This window comes from Rhincodon typus, chromosome 22 (genome assembly GCF_021869965.1).
Source record: "Rhincodon typus isolate 14 chromosome 22, sRhiTyp1.1, whole genome shotgun sequence".
Lineage (NCBI taxonomy): Eukaryota > Metazoa > Chordata > Chondrichthyes > Orectolobiformes > Rhincodontidae > Rhincodon > Rhincodon typus.
Window position 1 is genome coordinate 14,193,818 of NC_063353.1, and position 16,928 is coordinate 14,210,745.

The following is a 16,928-nucleotide window of genomic DNA, read 5'->3' on the forward strand; positions in this document are numbered from 1 at the left end:
TCCAGGGAGAGCTAGCTAATTGGATTCAGAATTGGCTCGATGGTAGGAAGCAGAGGGTGATGGTTGAAGGTTGTTTCTCGGACTGGAGACCTGTGACTAGTGGTGTACCACAGGGGTCGGTGCTGGAACCTTTGTTATTTGTTATTCACATAAATGATCTGGATGGGAATGTGCAAGGTATGATTAGTAAGTTTGCAAATGATACAAAATTAGGAGGTATCATTGATAGCGAGGGAGATTGTCAAAAATTACAGAGGGATCTTGATCAGATGGGGAAGTGGGCTGAGGATTGGCAAATGCAATTCAATACAGATAAGTTTGAGGTGTTGCCCTTTGGAAAGTCAAACCAAGGTAAGACTTACACAGTAAATGGCAAGGTCCTGAGGAGTTTTGTGGAACAGAGGGACCTAGGAATACAAGTACATAGTTCATTGAAAGCGGCATCACAGGGAGACAGGGTGGTAAAGAAGGCATTTAGCATGCTGGCCATCATGAGTCAAAGCACAGATTATAGGAGTTGGGCCTTTATGTTACCGTTTTATAAGTCGTTGGCGAGGCCGCACTTGGAGTATTGTGTACAGTTTTGGTCACCATTACAGGAAGACATAGTTAAACTAGAAAGTGTCCAAACAAGATTTACGAGGGTATTGCCAGGATTAGTAGGCCTGAGTCATAGGGAGAGGTTGGCCAGGTTTTATGCCTCGGTACGTAGGAGAATGAGGAGAGACCTTATTGAGGTGTATAAAATCATGAGCGGCATAGATAGGATGAATGCATATAGTCTTTTTCCCAGTGATGGGGAATTGAAAACTAGAGGGCATAGGTTTAAGGGGAGAGGGGAAAGATTTAAGAAGGACCTGAGGGGCAACTTCTTCATGTAGTGAGTCGTGCACATATGGAATGGGCTGCCAGAGAAAGTGGTTGAGGCAGGTACAATAGCAACATTGAAAAAACATTTGGATAGGTACATGGATGGGAAGGGTTTAGAGGGATATGGACCAAATGCGAGCAATTGGAACTAGCTGAGTGGGCACCATGGTCAACATGGATCAGTTTGGGCCAAAGGGCCTGTTTCCATGCTGTATTACTCTATGACTCTATGCCTTTTTAAGGGAATGCCTGGGCTACCACAAGTCTATCGGGCAGTAGCAAGGTCACCACCAGGATATGCCGGCATAAAGTCCCCAAGGGTGGAATTCTTTATTCATTCATGGGATGAGGGCGTCACTGGCTAGGCAGTATTTATTGCCCATCGCTAATTGCCCAGAGGGCGGTTACTAGTCAACCATATTACTGTGGGTCTGGAGTCACATGTAGGCCAGACGAGGTAAGGATGGCAGTTTCCTTCCCTAAATGACATTAGTGAATCAGATGGGTTTTTCCAACAATCAACAGTGGATTCATGGTCATCATTAGACTCTTAGTACCAGATATTTATTGAATTCAAATTCCACCGTCTGCCATGGTGAGATTCGAACACAGGTCCCCAGAACATTGTCTGGGTCTCTGGATTAATAGTCCAGCGATAATACCACTAGACCATCACCTCCCCTATGAGGGCTGCCATCCAATCAGAGGTCAGTGGCACCATCAGGGAGGCCTTGGCTGTTGCCGGAAGCATAGGTTCTGGAATCCCAGGATCATGGAGTAACTCAGGCTACATGAGAGTAATTGGGAATGAGGTACGAAAGGGAAATGGATTGGGAGGAGTCACAGGGTGACTCAGGGTGGAGGGTGTTCAGGAACAGAGTTGTTTAGCAGCAAATGCAGGGTGTTGGTTTTTAGCAGGACTCCCCCATCCCAATCCCAACATTCAGCCCTTCAATCAGACACTGAGTGCCTCTGACTGAGGGATACTCCCAGCCCCCAGAGCTGGCTGCATGGTTTCACTCACTGTGCATGTCATGTGTTGTAGAGCCCAGCAGTGATCAGATTCAACCCTTAACCAGTCACTAATCAGCCACAAGGCCTTCAGTCAGCAGAAGGGGAAAATCAATCATGGTATTTCCTGCCCAGAACATAATTCAGGTGGAGGCAGATAAGCAGCAGGATTCAAGTACACCGCAATCCCACCTGATTAAACCCTTCCTGCCTCCAAGTTTCCCACTGGGAGCACACAGCATATCATCTCTTGTATTTTTCAGGAGTGTCAATGCACAAATCTTCACCATTATGATTATTCCAAACTTTGTGTCATATACAACAGAATAAGTGGCTGAATATCAACAGTTGGCAAAAAGATTTGGTATTTTGTTCAATTTGAATTGGAATGGAACTTTCATGTAAAATGAAAGACAGTACTCCAGGGACTACAGATGCAGGTATGTACAATAAAATGCTTGGTAGATTGGGACAAATGCCAGAAAGCTGCAGTCAAGGGCAGTGTGCATGGATGGATCCAGTATCAATTTGGCAGCAGGCTTGGCCAAAACGTGGAGTCCAGTCTTTCCAGCGTGGGCATGACAGCCAACTCCATTTGCTCACTTGTGAACTCAAGCACGATGCAGTGTTGTGCTGGCTGATTTCACAGCTTCCAGCAGCCACCCAGGCTCTGAATGCTTTTGCAGAAGATTAGACTGCTGCTGTTCTGGTTATTAGTTGCAATGTGTAAAGGCACTAACAGGGTCTCAAAGCAGTTCAGCAATTTGTCCGTTGGCAGATTAATGAGGATTAATGCAATCCTTGCCCTATTGTAAGCTTACAGTTGTGGCTTCAGAAGTTGGCAGATTTTAATGAGGATGTCCTGACTAAAATGCAGACATCTCAGACACTGTTCCTTGCTGAATTAGATAATTGCTTATGAGACAGGCTGCTACTAAGGGCACTTCTCTCTCACCTCCCCATCCATTTCCCAGCAACTTTCCCTGCTCAGCATGCCCTCTGCTCATTCTCCACATTCCACTGTATTTCCACACAACTGGCTAGGCAACATGGCTGGGAGCAACTACTTTATGTAAAACCCTGGAAGTCAAGACAGGATTGTTCAGCTCATGTCACACCATTCCCTGTAGGCTTTTGTAGGTTTGAAGAATTCTAAAATGGTTGCATCAGCCAATAGAAATTAACCAAGAATCGATCTATCAGGTTAGTGATCCCTTCAAGTAGCATTAGTGAGGAGTCCTTCCTACTGCTGAATGTGGTTGACCTTGTTTCAGTAAACATTTTGAGCACGAAGCTCTGCAATGGCAGCACTGATGTGAAATTATTTGTTTAACATCACAATCCACTGACAGAGTATCACTGCGCATGCAGTAATACCCACGATCACCAATATTCTGCCAGAACTCGCATCAGAAGTGCACATGTACCAGCAACATCAGTTAAAGCACCAAAGGGCACTCAAAGCTCAAAAAGCAAACGTGACAGATCCAACTTTGTGGCGGAAGTATTTCAATGTCCCATATGAACCTAAAGCTGACCATCTGTGTGTAGGCATTTTGCAAGGCTTAACAGAAGGATTTCCCTGATCAATGATGCCCGATTGCCATGAATACAGTCTATGTTTTACTTACACAAGAGGTTTTTCCAGTCTGCTTCCCTGCGAACCAACTATCTCTCCCAACGTGCAGAATGCCTGACCCAGAAAGTCCTGAAATTCAGAAAAAATGCATTTGACAATAAGTGGCAATTACTACTTGCAACCAAGGAATGAGGAAAAAATAAAATCAATAATTTTCAAAACTGCCTCTCAATTTAATACTGAAAATAAGTGCTGGGGTTTCTACAGGGGTTCTCTTGCTCTTCCACTGTAACATTGATGGAGAATAAGCAGTTCACCTGCAGATCAGTACAAATAGCTAATTTTAGCTATTGCTCCAGGGGATCCACCAATCGTTGTCTGAACGTGTGGTGAGAGATGAAAGCAATCTTTGAAGAAATTCAACAAAGGTTGCTAACAAACAATGAAACATAATTCATAAAATAATTTAAACTTATTCATGACAGAGACGAACAAGGAACAAGTCATTCAGTCCTTCAAACCGAGCCTGCCATTTAATAAAATTGTAGTTGATCTGATTTTAACTTCAAATCTACATTCCTGCACATCCCTGATAATCGTTCATCCTCTTGGTATTCAAGAATCTAGCTACCTCCACTTAAAAATATTTAAAGATTCTGCATCGTCTGCCTTTTGAGTAAGGGAATTCCAAAGACTCACAACCCTCAAAGAAAGAAAAGTTTCCTCATCTCTGCATAAAATGGGCAACTGCTTATGTTTAGACTATGGCCCTAGTTCTAGATCGTCCCACAAGTGGAAACATTCTTTTGCCTTCCACCAGTCAAGTCCTCTCAAGATATTATATGTTTCAATTAAGTCACCTCTACCTAGCCTTTCCTCATAAAACAATTCATTCATTCCAGGTAATGGATTAAAACAACTTTTGCAGAAATTCAACAAAGGTTGCCAACATAAATAATTTTATGAATTGGTTTAACTTATTCATTATAAGCATATAACATAAAACAAGATCAGGCTACTCAGCCCTTCGAGCCTTAATATCATGACTGATTGGATTTTTGCCTTAACTCTAGGCTGGGTGCCGTGGTGGCTCAGTGGCTATCGCTACTGCCTTACGAGGACTCAGATTTGATTCCAGCCTTGGGTGATTGTCAATGTGGAGTTTGCATATTCTCCCCATGTATGCGTGGATTTTTCTCTAGAAAAAAGCTCCAGTTCCTCCCACAATCCAAAGATGTGCAGGTTAGATGGATTAACCATGCTAAATTGCCCACAGTTTCCAGGTATGTGCAGGCTAAGTGGGTTAGCCACGGGAAATGCAGAGTTGCAGGGGGGGTGAGTCTGGGTGGGTTGCTCTTCGGAGGGTCGGTGTGGACCGGATGGGCTGAATGGCATGCTTCTACACTGTAGGAATTCTATAAATAAGCCACAAAATAGGCAGACATGCAAGAAATTCACTGTAAGATCTGTCAGCCATCTGCTTCACCCATACTTGGAGATTTTAATTGAACTTTAGCTGCTGAGAATGTGGACAATTTCTGTGTTTTGAAACACAGATGTAACATTTCTAAAAATTAAAATTCTTCATTTTATTGCTGTTTGTGGAATGATGCTTTGCACAACCTGATGTCCACATTTTCTGCAGTATAACACTGTTTACACTTCAAAGAGTACTTTATTCATTTTGCTTAATAAGCAGTGAGCATTCTAATCCAGCAGGCCTGCAATGGACCACTGCATGTCCACCCAAGAAAAGGGAAAACTCCCTGTCTGGCATTGCCCCTTCAGAATTTGAAAGTAGGGAAAGATTAGCAGAAGGATAAATGAGCTAAACTCACAGGACCTTACAATGACAATTCTCTGGCATGAAGGCAAGAGCCGACAAGGGTTCATAAATAATGAAGATGGATGTAATGCTACAGATTCTAAAAATGACGCATCAGCTCCATAGATTTAAAGATATAGTGACAGATTTTCAATACTGAGGCAGGTAGTTTAAATCAGGAACTTTCCTGACTTGACAGACTCCACCACAATATATAAACCCCTTTTAAACATTATTTTCAATCCAGTGGCCAGCTACAAGATACCACTTCTGGAAGCAGATTGGAATGGGCTACAGGCACAGCTGAGTACCGACGGCAGATTGGTTAAAAGGCTTAATTTCGTTCTCTAGGATTTCAGTTGTTTATTTATATTTTAGGCCCTCTAGCCTCACCGCTCCTACACCATCACCCCCTTAAGCCATACCCATCCCATGCCACCTCCAAGATCCCTTGCCAACTCAATTCTAATACATGACCCAACCCACCCCCATAGCAGCGCATACTCTTCAAACAAGTCATGGGTCCTCCATGCCCATTCGTCCAATAGAGACCATGTACAGAAATCCCTACAGTAATAACAAATATGTGAAACTGCTTAGAAAAAAGATTCCCATTCCTAATCATTTGAAATAAAAGAGGAGTTCCCACAATCCTATAAAAGTGTTAAAGTGTTAATCAAGCAGACCATTAAAATATCAACAAAAAAAAATTTAAGGTTTGATGCCTCTGAACCTATGAAAGAAACATTGAGACACTGACAAAAATAATAGAAGAAAACAACTTATTATAACCTCATAAAGGTGTCAATCAAGTAAAGTCAACACTTTTCCATATACATCTCTCCTATAAATTCCTTTGTAAGATTTCAGAAGGAAGGGCAAGTAAAAAAGAAAGAGAACTTAAGATTCCTACTTCTATGTTAAAGCAAAATTCATATTTATCAAATTACAAAGAATATTTTCTCCCTTAATATAATTTTAAAAGTCTTATTTTGACAATGTACCAATGATTAATAATCAGTGTGGCATCGTTCCTAGTGATACAAAACTTTGAAGAATTCTCCCAATAAATTAATAGTTTCTACCAAGTACATAGAAAACCAAATTCTTCAACGGGTTCTTTCTCTTCCAGCTTCCCTTTATGCAACATGATGACCCTTCTATCCAGCTCTAAGAATTGTCACAGTTGTCTGTACATCCACTTCCCAGGCCCTCACCACGCTTTCAGCATGGTGTTTATCATTGTTACAGTACTGATCTACAGCCTGATTTCTCTTTATTGGCTCCAGATGCTGCTCTTCCCACTTCCCAAAATCTCTGGCATGCAGTCTCTCCTTTTTCCTTACCAAGGATATTGCACAATGCTTTTCTTTTCCATACCTCATCCAACCTGTGGCATTCTGCCTACACTCTCCAAAGGGTCCCACCATGTTCTTCCCCTGTAAAAAATATTGCCTTCCCAAAACAAGTGAACAACTTTATTCAAAGTTGACTAAAGGGATTAATATAAACATGTGAATGGAAATGTTGCTAATAAATCTCAGGGATACTATAATAATGATACTTGTCAGAACAACAAAATTATTTTATGCATTTTTGGTGGGCCTGTTCAAACAAATGTAGGCTTTATCATCATTTTCAATGCATCCATATGCTACCTGGTTTACTTTAACCAGAATGTTGCATTCTCAGCACAGACCTTATCGACCTGGAGTACAAAACATCATTTTCCTCTTCCATCAATTTACTATAATGGAAAGGAAATCCTGTGAGGTCGACTGACCTTCTTGCGAAAACTCCCAAATCACAGTCAGGAAGGAAAGGTTAAAAAATGTATTTTTTGCTCTTTGCCTCATTAAGATCCATGTTCCCTGTTCAGAACAGATTAAAAATGGCAACTTTCAATGTAGTAATATACAAAATTTAAAAATTGCATACAGATTCCAAGATTCCAATAGCTGAATAAAATATTGAAATTGGATTTTTTTTTAACCAATGTACAAAAGTTATGCCTGATTTATGTCTCAGAAGGATATGACACCACTTCACATGGCTCAGGTATGTTTATAATGTCCTTTAGTGCATGCAGCTACTCCTATGGTTTTTCGGTTTCTGATTGCACATAGTGCTTTCTTCTGTGGTGAGGATTGGAACTATCACCCATTGCCCACAAACTCCCCAATTCCTCAGGGTCTAGTTTGACACATGGCTCAGACCCTTCCTAAGTGCTCACGAGTCAGGCATCTCTCCCCCAGCGTTGATATCACCTCCTTCTCAGAGTGATCTTGTGACAGCGAGCCTCCTGAATTTTCCCAGCATTCCCTTCACTTCCACTCAACTACAAGCTCAGTGTTTTCTCATGCACTTTCCATCCCAAAGGTTCTCAAGCCCCAAGGAATTCAGTGACTGCCTGCCTCACACCGTCCCACACATTTCCAAATCCCTTCCTCCAATTTCTCTCAACCCAACTGAGCAACACTGTGAGAGATCTAGTTTTGATAAATCTATGCTTTGTGTTTCACACTGCTTTCCTTTTATTCTGGGAAAAAAAATCTATTTGTTCAATTTATTCTTAAGAAACAGAAGTGCTGGAAATACTCAGATGCTCATGCAGCTTCTGGTGGGAAAGTAACTGCGTTCAAGGAACCATTAGCTGTTTCTCTCCACAGACGTAGCTTGACTTGTTGAATATTTCCAACACTGACTGATAACATTTCCGATTGCAAACATCTGTGGAATTTAGTTTATGTCATTCACTTATATTGAATTTACTGTTCATATGCCTATGTTGTACGCCTACGAACTTCAATGCCAATATTTCAAAAAGTTCATTACCCTTTGAATAAAGCATTTTCTACAAACAGCAATTTTAAATACTTCGAAAAAAATATAAACTGTACTCTACCACAAATTTCTCTGTTTAATTTGAAGCAATATATTGGCATTACATTATGTATGCAGTTTAATATTTTGTATCAGTCCATAAATTTTCTCCCATACTTTACTGGTCTCTAAAACTTTAGCATTTCCAGTCTTTCTTCAAAATTAATTCCCTTTTGAGCACTCTCCCTCTCCTTCCCTGCCTCCACTCCAATGCATGCACATTTTTCTTCTGTAGTTACACAATTCCTTATCCATTAATCAGATGTGGGCACTATTAGCAAGACCAGCATTAATAGTCCACTCCTAATTTCCCTTGTAAAGGTGGTGGTGAGCCACTTTCGTGTACTGCTACATTCATTAAGGTTTGAATTCATACAATGGCATTAGGGGGTCAGTTGAAGGAATGGAGATAAATTTCCAAGTCAAGGTGGTGTGTGACTTGAAGTGATCATTGAAGATGTTGGTATTCCCATGGATTTACTGCCTTTATTCATCAGGAGGTAACAGATTTGGAAGTGGTTGTCAAAGGAACCTTGGGGAAATGCCACAGTGCATCCTGAGATGGTACTCACTGCTGTGTCAGTGGTGGAGTGAGTGAATGTTGAAGCTGGAGGATGGAGTGAATGTTGAAGCTGGAGGATGGAGTGCCAATCAGGTGGTTGCTTTGTCCACACCTCTTGACTTAGCTCTTTTGTCCATGTATGCAAATAGAGTATAACGCAGGAAAATATGAAGTTGTTTATTTTGAAAGGGAGAACAAAACAACAGAATATTATTTAAGTGAAGGAAAACTGCAGAAAGTTGCAACACAAAGGGATCTGGGGGTACTTATGCATGAAACACAGGAAGCTAGCAGACAGATACAGCAGGTAATCAGGAAGGCTATTGGAATGTTGGCCTTTATTTCAAGGGGGTTGGAGTATAAGATTAGGGAAGTCTTACTGCAACTTTCAAGATGTAGGTTAGAAGACTTCTGGAGTACTGAGAATAGTTTTGGTCTCCTTATCTAAGGAAAGATATCAATTTATTGGAGGCAATTTAGAGAAGGTTCACGAGGATGATCCTTAGAATGGAGAGACTGTTCTATAAGCAAAGGCTAAACATGTTGGGACTCTACTCATTGGAGCTTAGAAGAATGTGAGGTGATCTCATTGAAACATATAGGATTTTCAAGGGGCTTGACATGGCAAATTCTGAGAGGATGTTTCTCCTAGTGGGGAAGTTTAGGACCAGAGAGCATAGTCTCAGAATAAAGGGATGCTAATTTAAGATTGAGATGAGGAGGAATTTCTTCTCTCAGAGGATTGAGTGGCTTTGGAACTCCTTGCTGCTGAGAACTGTGGGGGCAGTGTCCTTGCATATAGTTAAGTATAAGATATAGATTTTTTGATCAGTAGGCAAATCAAGGGTTATGGGGAAAGGGCAGGAAAGTAGACGTGAGGAATGTCAGATCAGCCACAATCCTATTGAAAGGTGATGTAGGCTCAAGGGGCCAAATGGCCTACTCCTGTTCCTAATTCTTACGGAATTATGCTTGGACGAAGGTTGAAATGAGGTCAGAGCTGTGTGACTCTTGCAGACCACAAGGTGAATGTGAGGGAACAGGTTCTTGTTGTGTACATACATTTGATAGCAAGTTGGCAACACCAAGCTCTGCCGACTCTCAAAAATTGTTCCTTTTTACATCTGTTTTCAATTCATGATGTTTCGACAAAGCTATCTTGTCCATCCAATTTGTCAATAAGTGCGAGAATGTGTTGGGATTTTAAAGGGGATATAGCTTGCATATTGGTTATTAATAATTCATTTTTGCCATATGTTAGAGGTTAAGTTTGTTATACTACATTAAATTTTGTTCATTGATGAAACCTTTATCTTAGATAGTGATCAAGCAAATTAACTATCCTAATGATTAAGTTAGTAAACTGCACTCCTCCCATCAGGGTGAAGACTCAATTCATTGAAAACTAGATGCAACGGGGTTCAGGAGAAGTGCCAATAGGTGCAGGCTTCACTTGGATTTATTGGTAAACCAGCAGATAATGTCACCAAGGGGCATGAAGAAGGAGGTACATGAGAAAAAGATTAATTCAAAATGTAAACCATGAGCCAAATCTACCAAGGACTGCACTCATAGTTGAATTGTGATTCACTCCTTCTCACTTACCAGGCCCTGGAGCTGCACATTTCTGGCCCCAAGTTCTGTTTCAGGATTCTTCTGAAACTCATTCAGAAGACTTCTAGTTCAGCGCATGATCAGTGCTGGAGGCCAAACTAACCTCCCTTTTACAGAAGTAATTGTTGTATTCCAGGGGTTAAAGGTTCAAAACATCTATGACAAGGAGAATTAAAACTGGAAGGTGAGTCAGTGTTGAGGTTTGGTGCCACATGAATAAGGAAATAGGTTGCCATGGGAATGAGATGGCAAGGTGGCAGATGGGTGAGAGGATGGGGTGCCAGGTGGATGGATATCAGGGCTACACTGGGAGATAGGTGTATGAGGGCATAGGGTGGCAGATGGGTTGGTGAGAAGGTAGTGTGTGCCGTGTGTTGAGGTTATCAGTTGGATAGCCGTGAGCTGTTGAGTCGGGTATTTTGTATCTGGGGGACTTAGTTTGAGTGATTGGTGGGGTCAGTTTTATCATTGGCCAGATGTTACAGCAGGTTTTAATTAGAGTTATGGAGCTGCACAGCATGGAAACAGACCCTTTGGTCCAACATGTCCATGCCAACCAGATATCCTAGATAAATCTAGTTCTATTTACCAGCACTTGGCCCGTATCAATCTAAACCCTTCCTATTCATATACCCATCCAGATGCCTTTTAAATGCTGTAATTGTATCAGTCTCCACCACTTCATCTGGCAGCTCAGTCCCTACATGTACCATCCTCTGTGTGAAAAAGTTGCTGCTTAGGACCCTTTTAAAATCTTTCCCCTCTCACCTTAAACCTATGCCCTCTAGTTTTTGACTACCCCACCCCGGGAAAAAGACCTTGTCTATTTATCCAATCCATGCCCCTCATGATTTTATAAGCCTCTATAACGTCACCCCTCAGCTTCCGATGCTCCAGGGAATATAGCCCCAATCTGTGCAGCCTCTCATTGTAACTCAAACCCTCCAACCCTGGCAACATCCTTGTAAATCTTTTCTGAACCCTTTGAAGTTTCACAACATCCTTCCCATAGCAGGGAGGCCAGAATTGAATGCAGTATTCCAAAAGTGGCCTAACCAATGTCCTGTACAGCTGCAACATGACCTCCCAACTCCTATACTCAATGCACTGACCAATAAATGTGAGTATACGACTTCACTATCGTATCTACCCGCGAATCCACTTTCAAGGAACTATCAAACTGCACTTCAAGGTCCCTTTGTTCAGCAACACTCCCAAGGACCTTATCATTAAGTGTGTAAGTCCTGCCTGATTTGCCTTTCCAAAATGCAGCACCTCACATTTATCTAAATTAAACTCCATCTGCCACTAGTCAGTCCATCGTCCCATCTGATCAAGATCCTGTTGTACTCTGAGGTAACCTTCTTCGCTGTCCACCATACCTCCAATTTTGGTGTCATCTGCAAACTTACTAACCAAACCTCCTATGTTCAAATCCAAATCATTTACATAAATGACAAAAAGCAGTGTACCCAGCACCGATCCTTGTAGCACATCACTAGTCATAGACCTCCAGTCTGAAAAGCAACCCTCCACCACCACCCTCTGTCTTCCAACTCTGAGCTTATTCTGTATGTAATTGGCTAGTTCTCCCTATATTCCATGTGATCTAACCTTGCTAACCAATCTACCATGGGGAACCTTGTCAAGCGCCTTACTGAAGTCCATATCGAACACATCCACTGCTCTGCCCTCATCAATCCTCTTTGTTTCTTCTTTAAAAGACTCAATCAAGTTAATGAGTCACAATTTCCCATACACAAAGTCCTTGCCTTTCCAAATGTACGCAAATCCTGTCCCTCAGGATTCCCTGCAACAACTTGCTCACCACCGATGTCACACTCACCAGTCTATAGTTTCCTGGCCTTTCCTTACCACCATTCTTAAATAGTGGCATCACATTAGCCAAACTCCAGTCTGCCGGCACCTCACCTGTGACAATTGATGATACAAATATCTCAGCAAGTGGCCAAACAATCACTTTCCTTGCTTTCCACAGAGTTCTAGGGTACACCTGATCAGGTCCCGGGGATTTGCCTACATTTATGCACTTTGAGCTGTCCATCTCCCCCTCCTCTGTGATATGGACATTTTTCAACATGTTGCTGTCTATTTCCCCATGTTCTATATCATCCATATCCTTCTCCACTGTAAATACTGATGCAAAATTCTCGTTTAGTACCACTCCCATCTCCTGCAGTTCCACACATAGGCAGCCTTGCTGATCTTTAAGGGGCCCTATTATCTCCTAGTAACCCTATTGTCCTTGAAGTATTTATAAAACCCCTTTGGATTGTCCTTAACCCTATTTGCCAAGGCTATCTCATGTCCCCATTTTGCTTTCCTGATTTCCCTCTTAAGTACACTCCTACTGCCTTTATACTCTTCTAAGGATTCATTCGATCTCTGCTGTCAATACCTGACATATGCTTCCTTCTTTTCCATGACCAAAACCTCAATTTTTCTAGTCAACCAGCATTCCCTACACCTACCAGCCTTGCCCTTCACCTTAACAGGAACATACTGACTCCAGGCTCTTGTTATCTCATTTTTGAAGGCTTTCTATTTTCCAGCAGTCCCTTTACCTGCAAACATCCGCCTCCACCAACCAACCAACCCCGCCGCACCCCGAACCCCCCAACCCCCTATCAACTTGGCCTTCCTCCAATTTAGAAATTTTTAGATCTGGACTAAGTTTTTCCACCACTATTTCACAATTAATGGAATTACGGTCGCTGGCCCAAAGTGCTCCCCTACTGACCCCTCAGTCACCTGCCCTGCCTTATTTCCCAAGAGTAGGTCAGGTTTTGCACCTTCTCTAGTGGGTACATCCACATATTGAATCAGAAAATTTTCTTGTACATACTCAACAAATTCCTCTCCATTCAAGCCTTTAACACTATGACAGTCCCAATCTATGTTTAGAAAGTTAAAATCCCCAACAATAACCACCCTATTATTCTTACAGATAACTGAGATTTCCTTACAAATTTGTTTCTCAATTTCCTGCTGACTATTGGGGGGTTGATAGTACGAACCCAGTAAGGTGATCAGCACTTTCTTATTTCTCAGTTCCACCCAAATAACTTCCCTGGATGTATTCCCAGCATATCCTCCCGAAGTACAGCTGTAATGTTATCCTTAATCAAAAACGCAACTCCCCCTCCTCTCTTGCTCCTCGCGTCCTATCATTCCTCCAGCATCAATACTCTGGAACATTAAACTGCCAGTCCTGTCCATCCCAGAGCCCCATCTCTGTAATTTCTATGACATCGCAGTCCCATGTTTCCAACCATGCTCTGAGTTCACCTGCCCTCGCTGTTAGGCCTCTTGCATCGAAATAAATGCAGTTTAATTCATCAGTCCTACCTCGTTCCCCGTTTTGTTCCCGCCTGCCCTGACTGTTTGACTTGCTCCTTTTCCCAACTGTTCCAGTCTCAGACTGATCTCTTTCTTCACTATTTCCCTGGTCCCCATCCCCCACCACTTACTATATGAAATCCTCCCGAACAGCTCTAGCAAATCTGCCCGCCAGTATATTAGTCCCTTTCCAATTCAGGTGCAATCCGTTCTTCCTGTAAAGGTCACTTCTATCCCAGAAGAGATTCCAATGATCCAAAAATGTGAATCCATCTCCCCTACACCAGCTCCCAGCCATTTATGCATCTGCTCTATCCTCCTGTTCCTACCTTCACTAGCTCATGGCACTGGGAGTAATCCAGATATCACTACCCTCGAGGACATCCTTTTTAAATTCTTGCCTAACTTTCGAAATTCTTTCCTCATTATATTATCCTTTTCTTTTCCTATATCGTTAATTCCGATGTGTATAAGCTCCTGCTTGTCCCTCTCCCCTTTGAGAATATTGTGCGCCTTCGCTAAGATATCCTTGATCCTGGCACCTGGGAGAAAACAGACCATTCTAATTTCTCACTGTCAGGGGCAGAAACGTCTGTCTGTGACTTTGACTAGAGTGTCTCCTATGACAATCAATCGCTGGAACCTGACGTACCCCTCATTATATTAGAACCAGTCTCGGTAACTGGAAACCTGGCTGTCAGTGCCACATTCCCCTGAGAGTCCATCACCCCTTACATTTTCCAAAACAGCACGCTTGTTTGAGATGGGAATAGCCACAGGGGACTCCTGCACTACCTGCCTCCCTCTCCTATCTTTCCTGGAGGTAACCCATCTACCTGACTATATCTGTGGTTTTTCTCCCTTCCTACAGCTGCCATCCATCACACCCACTATCTTTTGTAAATTCCTCATTGCCTCCAACTGCCACGATAACTGATCCATGCAATCCAATAGCATTCGCAACCAAAAGCACTTCCAACAGACATAATCACCAGTGACACGGAAACTCTCTCTAATCTCCCACATCTGACGGGAAGAGCACATTACTCTACTGAAGGTCATCTTTGCACCTTAACTATCTACAGACCCAGAAAATAGCACATTTTTACTACTCTAGAATAAATTAGTGCCTATGTTTTATATTTCTAAAGTGTAATCAAGAGGCAGATCTCAATAAAACATATAATCAAAAAAGAACCCACTCTACTCACTAATGTAGCATTACAAAATAAACAGTAAGGTTGCACTTTAAAAAGCCACTTAGCTGCTCCCCTGCTGTGAGCTCTCCCACATAGGTTTCTCCAAGGTCTGTGGTGAATTTCACTGTTTGTTATTTTTTCTTAGATGAACTCCAATATCCAGAGATACATGAAATCAATCAGCAGAGGCAAAAGCTGTGCAGATTCACCACAGCAGTGTAGGGTTCTTTCTCCCTTTGAATCACTTCCAATGTGGTCACTGCCACAGTCTTTGTCTGAATTCCTTTTTTAAAGTGCCATTGTTTTGATCTCTTTTTCCCCCAAAGTTCCAAAACAATGCAACAGCTTATAAAACAATAGTTACTGTTCCTAGAATTTGAGGAAATCAGCTCCAACACTGAAAATACCTCAAAAAAAGGAGCAGCTCTTACAGCCACAAATTTTTCTCTTACTCCATCTTGGATTACCCAGTATCCTTCCATCAAATCCTTCCTAGATGACTGCTAAGATAAGCAATTCAGAACATGGCAATGTCTTCAATACAAACCCAGAGTTGGGGAGATTTTCAGAAGGTTCCAGATAGCAGGTAACTGCCTATCAGAAGTTTCAACTTCTAATGAGTAATTACTATGTAGCAGTACATTGGGGCACCCAAAGGGTCCCCTAATATATCTGTCAGGGTAAATCCGGTCTCCAACTCTCTGCAGACCAGAAGATCTTGCTTTATTTCAGTCAGCACTGATTATTAGCATTGCTTTCTTTTAAGTTCCTCAACTGTGATCTTGGGTTCATGTCGCACTACATGTGACCCCACCACACTTATGTACTTGTAAACTCTTCCTTACTGTCTTGCTTTGATACCATCACCTTGATAAATTTTTATGATCTCTCTACTTTAATTAGTTTGTACAGTTTTGGATTACTTATTACTTTGCTTAGACCCTCAACATGCAAATCTTACACTTAATATGTTTTTCCAGTCATTTGGTTTGTCTCCAGCACCACCTTACTTTTAATTTTTTGTAATTATATTCAGCTGTTGACATCTTACTCATACCGTCTGACACTCTTGATCACTTGCAGACACCTATTATGCCAGCTATCGACACTCCACTTACACCATTTGTATGATCTCTCTGCCTATAAATTCTGTGCCTGTGTGCTTCTCTCTCACTTCACCTGATGAAGGGGTAATGCTCCAAAAGTTTGTGATTTCAAATAAATCTGTTGGACTATAACCTGGTATCATCGGATTTCTGACTAAATTCCTCTCAGATTGCTAATTTGTCCGCAATACCCTGTACTAATGTGAAACACTGTGATGCTATAGTGTCTCAATGTAACATGCTTAAGACAATATTTTGCTGAGATTTCACAAGAGTGTGTCATTAAAGAATAAGATGAATTTGAGGTATCCAATATTCAGAAGTACCGTTTTAAGGGATTTAGAAACATATAGAAACAGGGATGGTTTTAAGCTGAGAAACTAATTGATGAAATGAGATCTTAATTTTGCTTCATACATTTAGAGAAAAAAAATACTTTGTAAAGCTTTCTGAAAAAAAAAACAGCGAGAAACCAATCCTGATTCATGTTTTGTTCATTCATATTCCAGCAATCCAGCAGCTAATACAACAAAATTCATCCAAGACATGTTATAATTGCAATTATGCAAGCTAAATTCAAAAGGTAATGTCAATTCCAAAATTTCAAGTGTATTAATGACATGGACTATTATTTTATGGAAACAGTAAAATTGTCAGAAGTGCTGTTATCAGATAAAATTAAACCATTGCAATTTAAGTTTAACCTTCCCGTATTATGCTATAAGATTTGTACCTACTCATTATGAAAGGTCAAAAACAAAGAGAACTTACGTGTTCCGATAAATTTGAACTCTTTGAATCAACATCATACCTGAAAAGAATAATAAAATTAACAAGATATAGTAGGAACTGCAGATGCTGGAGAATCTGAGACAACAAGGTGCAGGGCTGGATGAACACAGCAGGCCAAGCAGCATCA

The 16,928-nt window shown here is 41.5% G+C and overlaps 1 protein-coding gene across 2 annotated transcripts in view; it reads right to left on the reverse strand.

The window, feature by feature from the left end:
- Window positions 1-16,928, reverse strand: part of LOC109938948 (copine-8) — a 307,311-nt gene that overhangs the window by 175,440 nt on the left and 114,943 nt on the right. For both annotated transcript variants that reach the window (XM_048610427.1, XM_048610428.1), the window contains exons 5-6: window positions 16,781-16,820; window positions 3,513-3,589 (exon numbers count right to left, since the gene is read on the reverse strand). In XM_048610427.1, the coding sequence (XP_048466384.1) occupies window positions 3,513-3,589; window positions 16,781-16,820 (117 nt within the window). The remainder of the gene's footprint in view (window positions 1-3,512; window positions 3,590-16,780; window positions 16,821-16,928) is intronic.